Source organism: Suricata suricatta, chromosome 11 (genome assembly GCF_006229205.1).
Source record: "Suricata suricatta isolate VVHF042 chromosome 11, meerkat_22Aug2017_6uvM2_HiC, whole genome shotgun sequence".
Lineage (NCBI taxonomy): Eukaryota > Metazoa > Chordata > Mammalia > Carnivora > Herpestidae > Suricata > Suricata suricatta.
This window is the reverse complement of record NC_043710.1, coordinates 97,320,602-97,339,984: the sequence shown is the minus strand read 5'-3', so window position 1 is coordinate 97,339,984 and position 19,383 is coordinate 97,320,602. Positions and strand designations below refer to the sequence as shown.

Genomic DNA, 19,383 nt, shown 5'->3' with positions numbered 1-19,383 from the left:
GATCACAAATTTAAGATCATCTGATGTAAATAAAATTTTGCTATTTATATTTGCTTCATTTCATATACTCCGTATTGAAGAAATTATAATATGTACAACACATTAAATCAGAATATAAAATGAACTCAAGGATTATTCTAAATTTATTTTGATCAATCCCTGTGGTCTTAAGAATGTAGTTTTGTGAGAAGCCCAGATTTCCCCTTGGATTTAGGACCTTACTGTGTCCTAAGGGTAGCCCAAACACATGTTTGAATCAAACTTTTAGGAGCTTGTGTAACTAGTGACTCAGTCTGTTACTCTTGGTTTCTGTGCTTCTTATGGTTATTCAACAGTTAGCTTGTTAGTTTAGCAGAATGACTTAGAATCCTGCATTAAGGATCAAGTCACTGGATTTCTTCTGAGAACTACTTAACTAAAAATTCTTTTTTTGTATGTATATAGCCCAGATCTATGTCTGTATATATATTTGAGAGGCAGAGGGAGAAAGAGAATCCCAAGCAGGCTCCATGCTGAACTCGATCCCATGACTTGGGGATCATGAGCTGAGCCAAAATCAGGAGTCAGATGCTCAACTAAGCTACTCAAGCGCCCCAATATATTGCTTTCTTTTATTCACTTATAAGGTTGAATATCTAGTTTTTCTTGGTTTTCTTTTTCTATTACTAAGGATTCAATTGTGGTACCACACTATTTAAAGGTAATCTTTCTTCATCTACCCCTTGGCCCTTGATTAGTACCTTTCTTTGTATCCTATTTTGAACCATCTCTTTCCATATAACATTATATTCATCCAGAGTATTAAATGAAAAATACAGATGAATATATAAGGTATTATTTTCTATTTTGTATATTAATTAGTATGCTTAGAAAATTAATTGTACAGTAATATTTTTAATTAAAAACATTTTAATGTTCCCTTTTGAGAGACCGAGTACATGCATGGGGGCAGAGAATGGGACAGAGGATGTGAAGTGGGTTCCGCACTGTCAGCACTGAGCCTGAAATGGGGCTCGAACTCACAAACCACGAGGTCATGACCAGAGCTGAGGTCGACCAGTTAACTGACTGAGCCCCTAGGCACTCCCAGTACTTCTATTTCATATGCACTTTCCTCAAGTAGAAATATGTGTGAGAATTGGCAGCCATCAGTACTCTGTCTGCACTCGGATTGTTTTTCCTTTTTGCCTTCGTGTCTGAAATGAGGGCCTACCTTCGTGTCTGAAATGAGGGCCATCAGAGGTTCGGGTTTGACTGTTGATGGTGCATAAGAACGATATGCATGAGAAGTTTTCTGAACTTGATTTTTGAGGTTTGTTGGTGGTGGTGAAATACAAATATTTAGTGATTTACATATAACAAGTAACATATGTAACAAATATAAACAGTTAATTATTTAAAGTTGAATAAAAAGGGATAAAGTCACTATTTCCATTTTGCAAATTTAACCATATGGAAGCACGTGCATCAGGTTTGGGGAATCTGTGTCTTTGGGCAGCAGCACATCGTACGGTTTCAAAGAAGGAGCTCTCAAGTCCGAGACCCGCGTTCAGATTTTTTTTTTTTAATGTTTTATTTTTGAGAGAGAGAGAGCATGAGCAGGGGAGGATTAGAGAGAGAGACACACACACACAGAATCTGCAGCAGGCTCCAGGCTCTGAGCTGTCTGCAAAGAGCCTGACACGGGGCTCCAACCCACGGACCGTGAGATCATGACCTGAGCCAAAGTCGGACGCTTAACCGACTGAGCCACCCAGGCGCCCCCAGATCTTTACCTTGAGCAAGTTTACTGTCGAGCTTGGGTGGGTGGCATTTCCGAATGTCCCTATTTCGTCTGTGTGACCGGATCCTCACTGGTGCTGCCGTAGCTGCCCACAGTGTGCATTACACTGTCAAAATTGACCAACACCTGTGGCCTCGAACACGTGAAAAGGGAGGAGTGAATTCTAAGGCAGGCATAGCTCATTTTAATGTGTTCTACTTCATTGGGCTTCTCCCGTGCTATGATTTTTACACACTGAGAATTTGTGGCAACCCTGCATTGATCAAGTTTGTCAGCGCATTTTCCCAGCAGCTTTTGCTCACATTGTATCTCTGTCACATTTTAGCAATTCTTACAATATTTCAGATTTTTTCATTATTATATTTGTTATGGCAATCTGTAATCCGTGATCTTTGATGTTACTGTTAGAACCGTTTTGGGTGCCGTGAACCATGCACACGTAAGATGGCAAACATAATCAGGAAACACTCTCTGTGTTGTGTCAGCTCCACTGACAGGCCAGTCCCTCTCGGCCTTCCTTTTCCCTGAGACAGCACTATGGACGTTGGGTCTGTCAGTGCCCCTACAGCAGCCTACCAGTGTGCAAGCGAAAGGCAGAGTCACATGTCTCTCACGTTAAGTCAGAAGCTGGAGATGATTGAGCTCAGGGAAGGCACGTGAAAGCTGAGACAGGCCAGCAGCTGGGGCCCTTGCGCCAGTCGGCCCAGTTGTGAATGCAAAGTTCTTTTTTTTTTTTTTTTAACATTTATTTATTTTTGAGAAACAAAGAGACAGTGTGATCACGAGAGGGGCAGAGAGAGAGAGAGAGAGAGAGAGAGAGAGAGAGGGAGACACAGAATCTGAAGTAGGCTCCAGGCTCTGAGCTGTCAGCACAGAGCCCGAAGTGGGGCTTGAACCCAGGAATGGTGAGATCATGACCTGAGCCGAAGTCGGACTTAACTGACTGAGTCACCCAGGTGCCCCAAGAAGTTCTTGAAGGACCTGAAAAGTGATCCTCCAGTGAACATATGAACAGGAAAGCCAAACAGCCTCCACTCGGATCAGACCACTCCCAGTGTTCCTGTGAGCCAATGCCTAATCCAGAGCAAGGCTCTGAGACGCTTTAATTCCAGAAAGGCCGACAGATGTGAGGAAGCTGCAGAAGAAAAGTCTGAAGTGAGTGGAGGTTGGTTCAGGAGGCTTAAGGAAGGAAATAGCATCCGTGACAGAAAAGGGCAGGTGAAGTAGCCAGTGCTGGTGTCGAAGCTGCACAAGTGACGCGGAAGATCCGGCAGAGATCTCTGATGAAGGGGCTGCACAGGACAGCACCCTTTCACCTCAGACAAGCAGCCTTCTCTTGAAAGAAGATGCCTCCTAGGACTTGATAGCCAGAGAAGAGAAGTCAGCTCCTGGCTTCACAGGACAGATGGACTCCCTCGTCAGAGACTAAGGCCGCAGGTGACCATCTGTCACAGCCAGTGCTCATTTACCACTCGGAAAATTGTTAAGGTCTTTCACAATCATGCTCCTCTGCTCTGCTCATGCTCTAGAAACGGGACAGCAAAGCCTGACTGGCAGCACAGCTCTTTAGAGCATGGTTTACTGAGTATTTTAAGTGCACTGTGGAGACCTACTGATCAGAAGAAGGATTTCTTCCAAATGATTACTGCTCCTTGACGTCTCACCTGGTCACCAGGAGCTCTGATGAAGATGTCCTACAGCAAGAATATTGTCTTCATGCTTGCAGCCCAAGGACCCAGGAGTCATTTCCGCTTTCAAGCCTTATTATTTAAGAAATACATTTCACAAGGTTATAGGCAGTGATTCTTCTGATTGAATCTGGGCAGAGTAAACTGAAAACCCTTGAAAAATGTTTACTGTTCTAGATGGCTTTAAGAACAATTCGTGATTCATGGGAAGAAGTCATAACATCAACATTAACATGAGTTTGGAAGACGTTGATTTCAGCCCTCAGGGATGACTCAATGGGCTCAGAACTTCTGGGGCAGACATCACTGCAGATATGGTGGACGCAGCAAGGGGACTCGAATCAGAAGTGGAGCCTGCAGACTGGTGGGCAAATGAGTAAAGAGTTGGCTCTTACAGATGAGCAAAGAAAGTGGTTTTTTGAGGTGGAATGTGCTCCCGGTGGAGATGCTGTGAAATCTGTTGAGATGACAACACAGGATTCAGCATCAGACATGAACTAACTTACCACAGCAACAGAGGGTTTGAGAGGACGGACTCCAGCTTCCAAAGAACTTCTGCTGTGGGCAAAATGCTGTCAAACAGCCTCCTTTGCTACAGAGACATCGTTCATGAAAGGAAGAGTGGGTTGATGCAGGAAACTTCAGTGTTGTCTTATTCTGAGAACTCGCCACAGCCACACTGAACACGCTGACCAGCCAGCAGCCGTCCACACCGAGGCAGGACCTCCACCGGCAAAAAGGGTACAAAAAGATTGCTGAAAGCTCAGCTGAAGGTTGCCATTTTTTAGCTATAGATATTTTTAATTAAGGTAAGCACATTGTTGTTTTTATTAGACATAATGCTATTTCACACATGTAAACATAACTTTACATGCACCAAGAAACGAAAAAATTCATTTGGCTCACTTTATTGTAGTATCTGGAACGGAGCCCACAACATCTCTGAGATACATGAAGCATTAGAAAGAAAAATTTCTATGTGTTGTGTCAAGAAGAGATGCCCATAATATATTGAGTAAAGCAAGTAGGTAGAGCATGACATTTGTGGGTGTACAGGTGTTATCCAAACACGTGCACAAGGAAGAAATCCTGAACATAGCACAAAACTGAAGGCTGAAGTTGTTTAGTAGGACACAAAAAACTTAGGCTTTTTCTTTCCTTTTTTTTCTTCTTTTAATTTATTTGTTTTTTAGAGAGCTAGGAGGGCAGGGGCAGAGAGAGTGGGGAGAGAATCTCAAGCAGGTTCCATGTTGTCTGTGTGAAGCCCAGCGCTTGATGCAGGACTCGAACTCAGTGACCCGTGAGCTCATGACCTGTGCCAAAATCCAGAGTTAGTTGCTTAACCGACTGAGCCACCCAGGCGCCCCTTAGGCTTTTTCTATTCCACATTTTTGTAATTGTTAACATTTAAAAAAAGAGCTGTATGAATGAATACATTTGTGAGCAAAAAGTCCTGAATTTAATAATACCATTTTTCTGTTACAATTATAAACCTATTAATTGAAATATATGTACTGTATGATTTTAAGCTCCTTTATGGAAAGTTCAAAAGGTTCAAAGGGAGGGCCTGCATTCTTCCTCAAGTATTTACTGTGCAGGGACTGCCAGCCTGCAACCCACCCACTGAAGGGTGGGCGAGCTGGTCACTACCAGGACAGACATGTGGACAGGTCATTGCAGCTTTGTCCTGTACATGTGAACACAGCCTAAAAGAGAAAACTAATATGTGTGGGGTCCTCGGGGAAAGCTGATTGGAAGGGGTGACATTTCAGAAGGAAACCCTGGTGGCTGTTTGATAGAAGACCCTGGAAATAGGGGACACGGTGACAAGTTGGGCTCCGAGAAGGAGGCTCTGTAGTCGTGAAGAAAGAGCTGCTGCCTCTCGGTGGCAGAGTTCTGAGTGATGCACCGGAGCAGATCAAGAGAATGCAGTGTCACCTGCAGGGTGTAGGGGGCAGGGGAGGCTGGTGCGTGTCCAAGGTACTGCTCTTGGTGGAGAATGATGACCGGTAGAAAAGACAGAGGTGCCTGCATGGATGTGGGGCAGGCTTGGAGGTTGTGGCGGGGTCTGCTGGTGGAGGCTTGGGGAACCACCCGCCCCTGCTGCTGACTTGGTCCTCGTCTCCGTGGCTCGGGAACTTAGGATGTCAGCCCCTTGTTTTTCAAGAGTTGTTTGCCCCCATGCCGTCTTCCCGAGTAAGGGTGGACCCAGCCATCAGGGTTCAGTTGTGCTCTCCTGGTAGTGGTGTTCAGTCCACCGACAGGGACTGCCACTGAGAAAAGTGGCTGGAGCTGTAGCGTTCACCACACTTGCTTCCCACTCACCTGCTGGGACCCACGGCCCTGCTAGCATGTGGCAGCCTCAGACGTGGCCGGCACTCGGTGCCCCAAGCGGGCAGGGGTGCGGGGCCTGGGAGTGAGTACACCCCGATCAGCGCCTGGTTTCTGACATGAGGCCAATGGGCCTGAGGGAGTGGCTGAGGTGCCCGGCTGGCCGGGCTGGAAAAGAGGACTCGGGCCTTGGGGTGGAGTGTCGGCTCGGACACAAGCAAGCTGTGCAATGTGGTAGCACACGGAGCCGCATCGTGGTTCAGTGTCCCTGCTGGAGCGGGGTCCCTACCACTGCATGGCTCTCTCTGGCTGTGGGGGTTCAAGGAGCTTACGCACACCATCCACTTGGAACAGCCAATGGTTCTGCCAGTCCGCACCTTCACCTCGCGGAATTCCAGGTGTGCGCTCTGACTCCTGTTTCCACATGACATTCGCGTCTCCGGATCTCAGGGTGGGCATGCAGGTGGGCCCAGCAGTGCTCCGGAACTTGCAGGTCTCTCCTGGGCTGCCTCTTTCCTGCTGCAGCCCCCACAGCTGTCCCGCAGGTTCCTACCTTCTTGGAGGTACAGGGATCTCCTGGGAGCTGCTTCCTCTCTCTATCGCTATGACATGGGCACATTTGCCTCACCAGTCCGACGTGGACCCTGCCCTCTTTTTCCCTCGCCTCCCCCAGCGGTTTCTTGGGCTGCTTAAGCAGTAGCTTCTTCCCCACACTTCGTGGCCCCCAGAGACCCATGCGTAAGAGATCTGCGTGCACACCCCTCGTGGAAGAGACTTGCAGTCCTTTATTAATTAGTACTTTCTTTTAAGAAGTGGAGAAGAATCAGGATGTAGGTTTACTTTTCTTCTCTGAATATATGCTCAGTTCTGTTTTAATGAATTGTTATGTGAAGACATTTTCTTTTTAAATATGCACCACCCCTTTTTTTTGGTTGTACCAAATAAAAACCAACCATGATTTTTTTTTCTGTATTTATAGGTCCTCTGCCTGACGGATGGGAACAAGCCATGACTCAGGATGGAGAAATCTACTACATAAACCATAAGAACAAGACCACCTCTTGGCTAGACCCAAGGCTTGACCCCCGTTTTGGTAAAGGTTCATCTCAAAACCTTTTAAGATATTTTTGATAACTTTGTGTGTGTGTGTGTATGTGAATTTGGGAAGATCCCATAAAATAAAATTGCACTGCTTTCTAGTATGGAGCTGGAGGACTGCCCGGCGAGCTTCTGCAGTACTGTGTTTGTGCCTCCTTAAGTACGTTCGCTGTGTACCTGGCAGGCGTGGTGTGAGTCCGCCGCGCAGCTCGGGCTCTGTGCCGGGCTGGGGAGCGCGTGGTGGCGGCTTGCTAACCGGAGTCTGTCCCTTTCACACTTTGAGAGAGACACATCGTGCATAAGACGGCCTTTCCAGCCTCAGTACTGGCCAGGCTGTCACACTGCTCTCAACCCTGGGATGCCGCCCGGTGTCCTGGCTCCATGTCTGCTTCTGCGCATCTGCAGCGAGCTCATCCTGTTGTGGAGGCTGCCCAGTTTTCTGTCCTCCAGGGGGATGGGGCTGTCACCCTGGGGAGCCGCCCACGAAGGCATTTTCTCTGTTCTTCTCGCTCTAGCTGGCTTTCTTTTTGTTTAGGGAAGCCTCCTTAGTATTTTTTATCTAGGAAACAAGAAGCAAAGCCATATTCTCTAAATCACCATCTGCACAAAGGAACACTCCCCTCACAAATGCACACATTCACATTCTGATAATCGTATACAAGCTCTTTAGTGCCTTTTTATCCATGTTTTCCCTCTGTTCTCTTCCTTCATTGGGGTTTCTGAGATACTCTTTCAAAGCCATGGAAAAATGAATCTAAAAAGGGGCAAGGCATTGTGGTTTTGAAGTTTTCATCTTGGACTGGATGTAGCTAAATGAAAACAATGTGCAGATCCCTGAGTAGGTCAGACTGAGGGGCGCGGAGCCTTTGAAGCTTTACGGGGTTTGACCTAACAACAACTGTGGGGCTCTTACGGGAAAGAGGAATTAACTCTGTGAATGCCTTCAAAACACAGTCCTGGGAGGAAAACAGAAAAAGAAAAACTCTGCCTAGAGCTGCTTGGATGCAGTTAATTCCCTCAGAAACATTGTGAACAGTTAGTTCTGTTACCTTTAAAACTCCAGCGTCTGCGTCTCCCCAAGCTGACTGGTCGGCAGTGGGCTGGTTGGGACCCCCTGTTCACATGAAGTAAAGGTGGATCCGAGCCCAGAGCGTCCTTTTGACAGAGAGCCAGTTTGGCCTAAATGCTAGACTTTTGAGCTTCAAGGTCTTTTTGGGTGTTAAAAAAGTAATATGGCATGTTAATAATGTGCAACTTCAGATTTTATTTAATACTCGAATAGCCTTGTGGTTGAAATAGGAAACCAAGTAAGGTAGAGAATTTAATAAATGTTGCCATTTGTATGGACTGGAGCAATAATAACCATATTTCCTTAAGTCATATTTAATGAAATGGATTCAGCTTGTCCACCTTTTGGTGATTTTTTTTTTAAGTAGTGTATGGTTCCCCCGCCCCCCAACCTAAGGTTATGAAAGATAATTAACTCTTAGCTAACTCCAGAAATCAGGAATTGGGACAAAGTTGTTTATTTTTTTGTTTTGTTTTTGTATAAGTAACTTTCAGTTAAAATAGTGAAATAAAACAACTTGATTGTGACCGTAAGTAGATCCATTAATTACAAACGGAGCTGGGTCTTTTGTTTGGAATAAAGAAGAGTACTAAAAACAGTCCTCACACCCTGCCTTTGGCACACACGCACGCGCGTGTATGAGCGCACACCCACACACTCCCACCCACCCACACACACACCCTCCCACACACACACACACACACACACACACACACACTTGCATATGCCAAAGAGAAGTTCCATAAAATTCTTACTGCCTGTAGTTTCCCTGTTTGGCCCACTGTGTGTGTGTCTTCCAGACAGGCTTGATGACCTGCCAAGGCTTTTTATTTTGTGGCCCGACTTTTAATCTGTTCCAGACCTTCTCAGTCAGAGCTCCAGTGTGACTGGGGGGCGGGGGCTTCCCTGGTCTGGGCGACAGCGGATAGAGTCAGGCTGTGAGCTGCTGAGTACAGGGGTGCTCGTGAAGGCTGAGGTTCGAGGGGGGGGGAGTGGGTTTTATCTCTGGCAAAAAAAAGTACAAACTGTCCTCTTATCCTTTGAGCTGTGCAAACACAAATGGTGGGTTCTTGTTTTCATCGTGTGAGGTTTGCTTTCCTGTAGTCACCAGATCTGTATTGCTTACCCATGTCAGGTTAACCTTCTCCGACATTTTGGAATGGAAGGCTCCCCCTCTGTGTAAGCTTGACGTCCCTCCCCTCCTTCAAACACCAGCCTCTTACGTTTTAGAACAATTTGTCCGTCCTTCTTCCTGCATAAAGTTAATAAATCATCCATATAATTTTAGAAAATTAAAGAGTAATTTGTGGATTGGTTTTAATTTATCTGATTTCTTATTTAACATTTAAAAACTATATATTTTTGACATTTGTTGTTTTAGAGAATTTGTTAGGAATTTGTAACAAATCATGAAGTGACATCACTGGCAATAAGGATTCCCTGATATTTATTGGTTTTGAGAAAAGGAAGGGTTTTGTTTGTTTTTAAGGAATCCTACTAGGAATTTTGATCCTATTTTCAAATTGGTGCTTGAATATTATGTAGGCTATTATGTTACTTCATATAATCACTCTTTCTTGGAGATTTTAAATATGTAAACATATTGTGAACGCGAAGAGTCTCAAGTTTTAAACATTTCCTTGTTCTGTAATAGTCCTATGAATAGTGTCTGGTAAAAGCCCTAATGAAAACACACAAAAATATAATTTTTATTCTTTAGAATGAAAGATCTCCAAAACACTAATAATCCATTAACTCCTCTTTTATGTGATGTTATTGTCCTTACTGTTTATATAATAGGACATACTAAATAGTGTTAGCAATCTGTGTTTCTGGAAATAAGTGCTAAGGGCTCCTCTGGAATAAAAATACGTTTGGTGTAAATGAAATATTGGAACCAGAGATTTGGGTTAAAAAAATATATCTTTTGAGTCTTAAATGATGTAATGAAAAATCTGGTGTGGCAAAAACAGAAGAGACTTTAATTCCTAACAGTTCTGTGCATAAAAATTCTGTGCACAGAAATGTCAAAGGTAGTTAAAATCCAGATGTTGATTTTGGTCCTTTGTTTCAGGATTTCCCAGAACTTGGGGTGTGTGTGTGTGTATAAGAGAGAGAGTGAGAATTTCCTAAAATAATAATAACCAAAATTTAAAAAAAGAAAAAATAGATAATTTATTAAGACTCAGAGCTGCAAATTAAGCACATCATTCTTAATCAGAGTTAAATCTTTTGAATCAATAATGAGAGGTTTATTAAAAATTTTAACTTTTTAGATATGTTAACCTTTTCTTTTTAATAGCAAATACTATTGATGGCTGTTGTAATAAGTGAACTTGTATTTTACTTTTGATGAAAGTGTACCTCATGACCAAGTAAATACCTACGTCTGCTCTAGTGTGACGGAAATATTCACCGAAGGCCGTGGACGCCAAACTGTCTCTCTGTGAATGGAGTCTTGGGTGGATAGAATATCAACATGTAATCATTTGAATTTTACTAAAACAAGTGTTTGGATAATCATTATTTTCTTTTTCTTACCCTCTTTTAAATCTTTCCTGGCGATCCTAAATTGTACATATTTGGTTGTAGATTGTATTACGAACTACTTAGGAGAGAGAGAAAAAGATAATTCATTGTATTTTATGTAAGAAGATCTGTTGCTAATGAAAAAATTTTAACAGGTAAACCTCTCAAAGTTGGGCCCTGGAAAGAAATTAACTATAGTTAAGTGACAGAACTAGAATCTGAACTTGATCTTTTTCACACCTAGATTTTATTTTTAAATTTAGATTTCATGCAGCCAGTGTTTTAGAAACCCCCCTAATTCATCAACACTGATACAGGGAAATTTCAGAGAGAAGAAGAGGACAGTGATTAATGCATTTCTGTTGTGACTCACCTTGAGGAAATTACCCGGAGGTTTCCAGTTTCAGAAGAGAATGACGTGTGGCCCCTGATGGCAGCAGAGTGCGAAGCTGTCGGTCCAGATGGATTATCATGCCGCGCCTGTTGTGTTCTTAAGAGACTGTCTTCCAACCTCAGTTTTGACCTTTCCCTAGAGTAGGAGCTTTTAGCAGTTTGTTCTATTTAAAGAAAGTTGTAATGACCCGAAAGTATGTGTCCCTTTATTTGCCTAGAAATTAACTTCCCCTCAGATTTGTGAATATAGTTCAATCCCAAAAGCATTCTCTCTCCTACTGTGGCCTGTTCTTCACCCCCCCCCCCCCCCCCCCGTGCACTGAGAGTTCTGGGATTTCAACCAGGTCACTCCCCTTCTCTGGATGCCATTCATTTTACTACTGCCTCTTTAAATGTAATATGCAAGGTAGTCTTTTTATATGTGCGTTATCCCCTGAGAAAAATAGTTAGGGAGTGGCTCTGATCTACAAATCTACAGAAGGTAGCTTAGCCTCCTGTTTTCTATGTAGTAGTTATTCCATAATGTGCTGAATTCAAGTGGACTACGATATCGAAAATTTTATATGCTCAATTGGAAATCGAGACCTGAGTTTATCTGGAATCATAAAAAAACCAACTCACTCAGAAGAATACCTGACTTCTTTTGACTTAAATGTGATTAGATTATGCTGGATGCTTTTTGAGAATTATTTCTGGCCCTTAATTAAAATTTAATACAGTATGCTAGATTATGGATTCCTCAGTGACTGCTTTGGACCCTTGCTCAAGGTTACTCCCCAGGAGCCTTACGGACTTGAGCCCACGGAGGTTTCAGAGATACTTTTGGACTATTTATTGCATCATCTCAGTTTAGCTCTTGGCCCTCCGGTCACAGCTGAGAAGTACTTTCGAAGAGGAGACAGAGAAATCTCTCAGCCCTTAACCTAAAGATCAGCTTGATCACATGGTGAGTACGTCCAGGAAACGGACCTGATGGGGGGGGCTGTGCTGCGTCAAGTGGTTCTGTCCTCACTCAGTCTCTTGGAAGCAGAGGAGTTTAAAAATGCTTATATTAGCAGGATTCAGCTTTGCTGCCTTAAAGATGGTGTGTTTTTAGTGTGCTTTCTTTCTAAAATTTAGAACTCCTGTGAAGCCGCTCTCACAGAAAGCAAAAGCCGATCGAAGCTGATGTGAAGCACTGTCCCGGGCTGTGTACGTAGTGGAGTCTGATGTAAAACACAGAGGTTGTTAGTTGTTACCCCTATGACATGGTTTTTTTTTTTTTTTAACTTAAGTAAGTACTTACTGAAGTGAATATTTATTTTTTTAAATGAATATTTTAATGCATAAGATTATAGAATATCAAAATTATTTCAGTACTGGAGGTTTGCAGTTTTATTGTGTATGTGTGGTTTGTTTTATGTTTGGTTTTCATTTTTTAATGTTACATTCAAGAGGATGGTGCCAAAATACTTGACCTCTGATGGTAAGCAATCTCACAAAGGGTGAGCATACAATGTTAGTGAGTTCATATGTAGTTTGTATTTGATGGTGGTTCACTGATGCAATCACATAGTGAAGAAATCCTTTTTTTTTTACATGAGTTATTCATATGGAATTTTTAAAACCTAAAATTTTTTTTAAATGTTTTTAAATGTTTATTCCTTTTTGATAGAGAAAGACCATGAGTGGGGGAAGGGCAGAGAGAGAGGGTGACATAGAATCCAAAGCAGGCTCCCGCTGTCAAGCTGTGAGCACAGAACCCACTGCGGGGCTCAAACTCAAATGAGATCACGACTTTAGCTGAAGTCAGATGCTTTACCAACTAAGCCACCCAGGTGACCCTTTCATGCCAGTCTTTTGATAGTTGTTTGAAACAAGTTGAATTGACCTAAATAATGGTTTGTTGTCAGTATTTTTTAAACAGTTTAAAGATTTAAAAACTTTACCCCAGTTTTGGGGCCTGTGGGTTGATGCTTGGGAAAGGAGCAGAGTGCAGAGTATGAGAGGGAGGGACTGATGGATGAGACCTAGGGCTTAGAGCCTGGAGCCGGGGGACTGGAGTCCGGAGCTGGGGTCTGGAGGAGGTGAACTGCCGTCACCTAGCAAAGCAAAACCACAGTGAGATGCTGCCTGGTGGCCAGGCACACTGCTAAAATCAAGGACAGACTGTAAGAGTTGATTGGAATATGGAGAAATTGGGACTCTCATTCATTGCTGAGGGGACTGAAAACTGATGCAGTCACTTTGGAAAACAGCGTGGCACGTCCTTGAGTTCGACGTAGAGTCACACGAGGGCCTAGCAGGTGCTTTCCTAGGTGTTTATGTAAAAGAAGTTGAACCCGTGCATCCATCCGCACGGACACCTGAGCACGAATACTCAGCAGGGTCGTTCACGCAAGCCCGTCGGTTGATGAGCGGGCTGACCAAGCGTGCTGTGACTAGTATTGGCAACAAGGGAGGCGGTGCCGACACGCACTACGGACACGGTTGAGCCTTGAAAACATGCGAAGTGAAACCCGCCAGTCACAAAAGGCCGCGTGTTGTTTTATTCTGTTGATATGTTCTGTCCTGGAGCAGCTAATCCAGAAACAGAAATCCGTCCGTGTCTCCTGGAGTTGGGGGCACAGAAAGTGTAGTGCTGAGGATACCTGGTCTCTGAAAATGTTCTGAAATGGGTGATGGTGACACAATTCTGTGAATCTATAAAAACTGTTAAAACGGTGAGATATGTCAGTAAAACCTTAAGATTTTAATTTTTTTAAGTTTTCATTTTTGAGAGAGACACAACATGAGCGGGCGAGGGGCCAAGAGGGAAAGAGTCAGTCCCAAGCAGGCTCCGTGCTATCAGCCCAGAGCCCCACATGGAGCTCAGACTCCTGAACTGTGAGATCCTGACCTGAGCCAAAACCAAGAGTCAGACGCTTAACTGACAGAGCCACCCAGGGTGCCTCAAGATTTTATTTTTAAGTAATCTCTACACCCAACATGGGGCTGGAACCCATAATCCCAAGGTCAAGAGTTGCTTGCTCCACTGAGCCATCCAAGCACCCCAGGAAAACCTACTTTTTTTTATAAATCATTCCTGCCTGGCACAGCATTGCCATTTGAGTACATTCTGTTGATACGTTATGTCCCGGATCAGCTTTGTTGAAATGCTTGAGATTCTGAGAAGGTAAAGAGCAGGATGCTTCTAGAGAGGCACCGGTCCAGCTTCGGTAGGACCAGTGGGGTGGTTTGAGTTGGTCACTGAAATCCGCTCTTTACCGGGAAGGCCTGTTCGTATCCACAGGTAACAGCATTTGGGCAAACATAGCTAAGTGCTTATTTAAGAGCATTCATTTCTTCTAACAAGTCTACTATTTTATAGTCTTGGGTATCCTTGTAGGTATGTGCAAAACGTAAAAGTTGTTTTTAAATGTTAAGAACAAAGTAATACGTGGGCATGCAGCGTCTGAGACTTGATAAAATATTAGACAAAGTAAAATGGGCCTTCTTGAGTCATGAGGGACTTGGTGGAAGTTCATGTTTTAAAAGTTCAGACACTGATTCCAGTTTTAAATTTACACTTAGTGAAGTTACTACTAGTACTGAATTTATTATCCCAAAGTTTATGGCTGATTACCAGGTCTGTAATACTTTGTAGTATTTCAAGATTGAGGTGAGAAATTAGTGGAGTCTTAAAAACATCCTGAAGTTTGAAAATGCAGGTTCTGAGGATGAAGTCTGGGAACAGACCTGCCCAGGGCCTCCTGTGTGTTGAGAAGGTGGTCTCTTTTCATTGACTGCTGAGACCATAGTTTGCTACCATAAAGCCAACAGGACTCATTTGTTAAGTAAAACTTGAAACAGTCAGTATTTCATAGTCCAAGCAGCACAGACTCTGAATTTTAAAATATAGCCTATTTTTTTTTAACTCGTCATATTTTAAGGATTTTTTTTCTCTTTACCTTCTAGACATGTTATTAAAACTGGAGGAGACCTTGGGATTCAGTAGCTGATCATGGAGGGAAGAACTTCACACTACTGTACCGTTCTTTTCTAGTGGCCCTGCCCCCTTTTTCAGGGAAACAAAGCCTGTTTTGTTTCTTGCCTGCTTGTGAGGTCTCTGCTGGGCCCCAGTGGGTGCGCTGCCCTGCTTTTTTGAAATGCTTGAGATCCTGAGAAGGTAAAGAGCAGGATGCTTCTAGAGAGGCACCGGTCCAGCTTCGGTAGGACCGGTGGGGTGGTTTGAGTTGGTCACTGAAATCCGCTCTTTACCGGGAAGGCCTGTTCGTATCCACAGGTAACAGCATTTGGGCAAACATAGCCAAGTGCTCAGCCCTGATGGCCAGAGAAACCGTTTCTGTTGCAAACTTTGTGCAAACTTCTGTGTAATTCTGCAGAGTTGTTTTTCCTTCATCTTTTGCTATCCTGTTTGTCCCTTCATGTGGTTTTGAATAGTTAAATAAGCTTAAATCTAAAAAAGACCCTACCAACCAAGTCAGGAGCCTTCAGTAGCTCTCACTGTCCTTGATGATTACTGCTAATAGTCTTTAATTCTGGAAAACTGATGGGAAGCTTAGGGTACTTTCCTGTTTATTTTCATGCAATTTTGTTATTGTCCACTTTATACAAAGAGTATATATTGACTTATTAAATGTTGTATTTCTTAATTTTTATTAAGAAAATTGTTATAAAAATCCAGTGTGGGAAGCTGAATTTTCAGATGCTTCTTACTAGATGAAATGTGTAACAGTGTATAGCTCTAGAGTCAGTTTCGAAATCAGTCAAGTTATTAATGGGTTATTTCGTAGCAGTTTCTTTTTTAAAAGAATTGCTTGGAACCAAAGCATATTTTCCCTAATAGCTTTTTATTCTAAGTTGCAATTTATGAGGTGTTGACTGCATGTGATAGGTTCTCAGATCTGCCCCTCAACTCCTCAAAACTGACATAGCACAGTGTATAGAACATCTCTGTGGGGAAATACTTCGAGTACTGAATATTGTTTTGGAATGCCAGCAGCCTGTTTCACTTAAAGGAGAAGGAAGTCTCAGGGCTGAGTTAAGACTCAGTCTCCACTACCCATTTTTTCCATTTAGATCTTACCGGAAAGATAAATACTCATCTCTCTCAATTGTAGTGGTCTGAGAAACCAGGAGTGGCCTGGTAAAGTGGGAGAAGGTAAGGGCAGCATGATTATCTGTAGGACTGGGAATCTTAAAGTTTAGAAAGTGCCCCAGGGAAAGAACACAATAGCATTTATGGAGCACTTCCTGTCCCCAGGGCTAGAGTGCATGCTCTGCATAGATTAATCTCCATAGTGTCTCCCCAGACACAGGTGACGGAGCTGAGGATTAGAGGAATGACTGAGTTGTGGGGCTGGTGTGACTACACAGGCCATGGGTTTGGTGTCGAGATAATACCTGTTGGTGACATAAGCACTTATATTCAATGAGGTTGTTGATTTCAAACTTTAAAATGTTTGCAAGCATAACAATGTCTTGAATAGCTCATGAGTTAAATGGAAATCACAATACAGATAGTAGCAGATCTTAGCGCTTAAAATTTTGGGCTTTTTTAAATCCATTCCTCTACAAACAAAATACTAACTTACAACCATGATTATGAAACTTTAAGCCATTTATTCTTTCTAAAGATAGATCATAAATAAATATGATTTATGTTAGGCCATATAAGGGAGCGAATGCGGCTTTGAACAACATGGACCAGTACGTGCTGTTTTGACGTCCCTTCTCTGCCAGACAAAATACTAAAAAGAGATCCCCAGAAAGACATAACTAGGGTTATAAATTGAGGAAAATAACCTCTGTGGGTCAGAAGATAAAACCCACTAATACAGTGAGCAAGGGCAGGCAGAGTTAGGAGCCACCTGGGTTAGGGCCTCCGGTCCTGAGGATATCAGGGGCTCAGAGTTTTACAAACAAGGGAGACAGGAGTGTCCTGCTCCAGACAGCATGTGGGCCTGGTCTAGTCCAAGAGCGAGGACTGACGATGTGTCAAGTACAGATTTCAGGAATTGATACACAGAACTGTTAAGTTGGATTCCCCAAAAAAACAGCTTCACAAAATGGATATGGTTTGCCATTCCAGCTGTTAAAACATATCATTAATGTTGTGATTAAGATCGTGGCACGTGGTATAAGATTAGTGAATAGAAAGTTCATAAACAATATGATATGTCTTTGGGAGAAGGATATACTCTATGTGGGGGGTGGTAGGGCTAATAGATAGGCATGAAAATACAAAATTAGATTTAGTCACTCCATACTCCAGGATAATTTTCAAATAAATACATAAAAAGGAGGTGAGTAGATTTTGAATTAAAAGTTGATGAATTGCCTTGTCATCAGGGAGTGGGGAAAACAGCCCAAATTTCAAAAAGATTGATAAATTTGCTTAAAAAATAAAATTACATCGGAAAAAAGCAAACTAAAAAGACAGGCGGTAAACTGAGGGAGATTATTTTGTAGCTTATATATGACCACAGTTGTCTACTCCTTATATATAAAGATTGTCTAAAATAGAGAATGTAAAGACCAGCGACCATATTGGAAAAGATATGAACACAATTGGCATGAAAATGCAGATGGCCCTTTAAAATAGGGAAATTGATCAAACTTTTGTAATAAAACACAGCAAAGTAAAATCATACTGACAGACCATTTCTAACTTTTCAGATTGGCAAAAATCCTTAAGTTTGGGAAGGATTTGGTCAGGGAAAAGGCTGTCCTACCTCACTGGTAGGGACACATTAAGGTATATCCCTGGTGTGGAATGAGCCGGGGAGATCTGGCAGTAGTACTCGTTTTTAGCCACGAAGTCAGCCACCTCTCCCATCTAGGACTCTGCCCCAAGGTACAGTAGCAAAAAGACAAAATAATATGTGCACAAGCATATTCTGGAATAGTGAGAACTTAACAGGAAATTGGTTGAATGGAATACAAATGAGCTATTTTAAAAACAAAGCAAGAGAAAACCCCTATCTCCTGCTTTGGAGTGGTCCCAAGGATATATTAGTAAGTAAGAAAAAGGCGAGTGGAGTAAAGTAGTCGTAGTGTGTACGTTGCCCAGTCTCTTTAATAAGTGTGCATGTATTTGCATAGATTTTTAAAAGCAAACAGAACACTGGTGACTGTTTGCTGTGACCTGCTCAGGGCGGGGGGAAAGTAAAGCAGATTTCTAAAATTCAAAAGCACAGTGTCAGAAGTCAATTTGTACATTGAGAAGGTGCTGAGTGACATGGAGAATAATTCTTTCAGGTGACTAATCCACAGTGATTTGACTATATTCACTTAATGAACTGTTCTAAGAATCAACAATGACAATTAGAAACTTGTAATAATCATTTTGTTGGGCATAAGTTTAATGATCCTCTTATTTTGAAATAATTACGTATATGTGGGAGGGCAATACCTATTAAATGTTAGAACCAGGTTTTTCAGCATAAGAGAGAAAATGCTTATAAGATGAAAGAATCTAAGTAAAAATGCTGAATGGTAGGTACTGAGATTGCATGACAAGCACATGGGGGATTTATTATCTATGTTTTTTCTACTTCTCTGTATGTGTATGGAAACAATTTTGAAACATGTTTGGAAGTATAAAAAGTGTAGTAAATGTCTCATGAGTTAGATAGAAATCTCAATAGAAACAACAAGTATTTGGAATGGAACAGTCATGAATTACACTATTTCAGGATGTAGGACACTCAGGAAAAGCACCACTTAAGGGTAAATTTATTGATTTAAATGCTCCAAGAAACAATTTAAACTAAATGGCATCAAGTCAAGAAGTTAGAAAAAAAAAAACTAGAGAAAGCCTGGAGGGAAAAGGAGGGAACAGAAAATAGAACGACATGTCTAACGCCCTCATCACGCACATGCTGCCCATTCGACCGGACTGAGCGAAGCCACCGTGTGTGGGCCTGGCCTCTAACGGTCTTTCCTTTGACGTCCTCAGCTCTGTAGCAGCGTATGCAGTGCTGCCGCAGGGATGGCCAGTCTTAGGTAGAATTTGCTAGTGAGAGTTATATGTTGTCTCTCTTAACTAGTTAAGTTTCTGCCTCAGTGAATACTCAAGTTTTTTTAGCACCAACTTTGATCCAGACACTGCAGGGCCCTGAGGACACGTGGCCCCTCCTGTGCTGGCACCTGGCGGGACGAGGGGTCTTAGCACACATCGTGGACCCTGGGAAAGTGTGGGCGCTTTGCTCACGTCTCCCAGAGTTGGCCTCCACCAGGCAGCCTTTGTGGCGCAGCCGAGGACACATGAGAAACCATCCGAGGAGTTGGGTACGTGCCTAGGGTACCAGTAGGTCAGCGGAGTTGTCCACATACTTTAGGCTGGATTTTGGTGGTGAGGGTCTCAGGAGCTTGGTCCGTAATTCTCCTTTCTTGGAATGTCCTTGTGTCAGGATTGGGTTGGCTCCGTGCATGCCGTGTGAAGTGTTTCTTTTTTGCTGTTGTCTGGAAAAAGCCATAGGAGATGGGTATTCTTCAACATTTGTAAA

General features: G+C 42.8%; 1 protein-coding gene across 1 annotated transcript in view; it reads left to right on the top strand.

The window, feature by feature from the left end:
- Window positions 1-19,383, top strand: part of YAP1 (Yes associated protein 1) — a 117,819-nt gene that overhangs the window by 75,429 nt on the left and 23,007 nt on the right. The window contains exon 7 of the mRNA XM_029915680.1: window positions 6,782-6,895. Coding sequence (XP_029771540.1) covers window positions 6,782-6,895 — 114 coding nt within the window. The remainder of the gene's footprint in view (window positions 1-6,781; window positions 6,896-19,383) is intronic.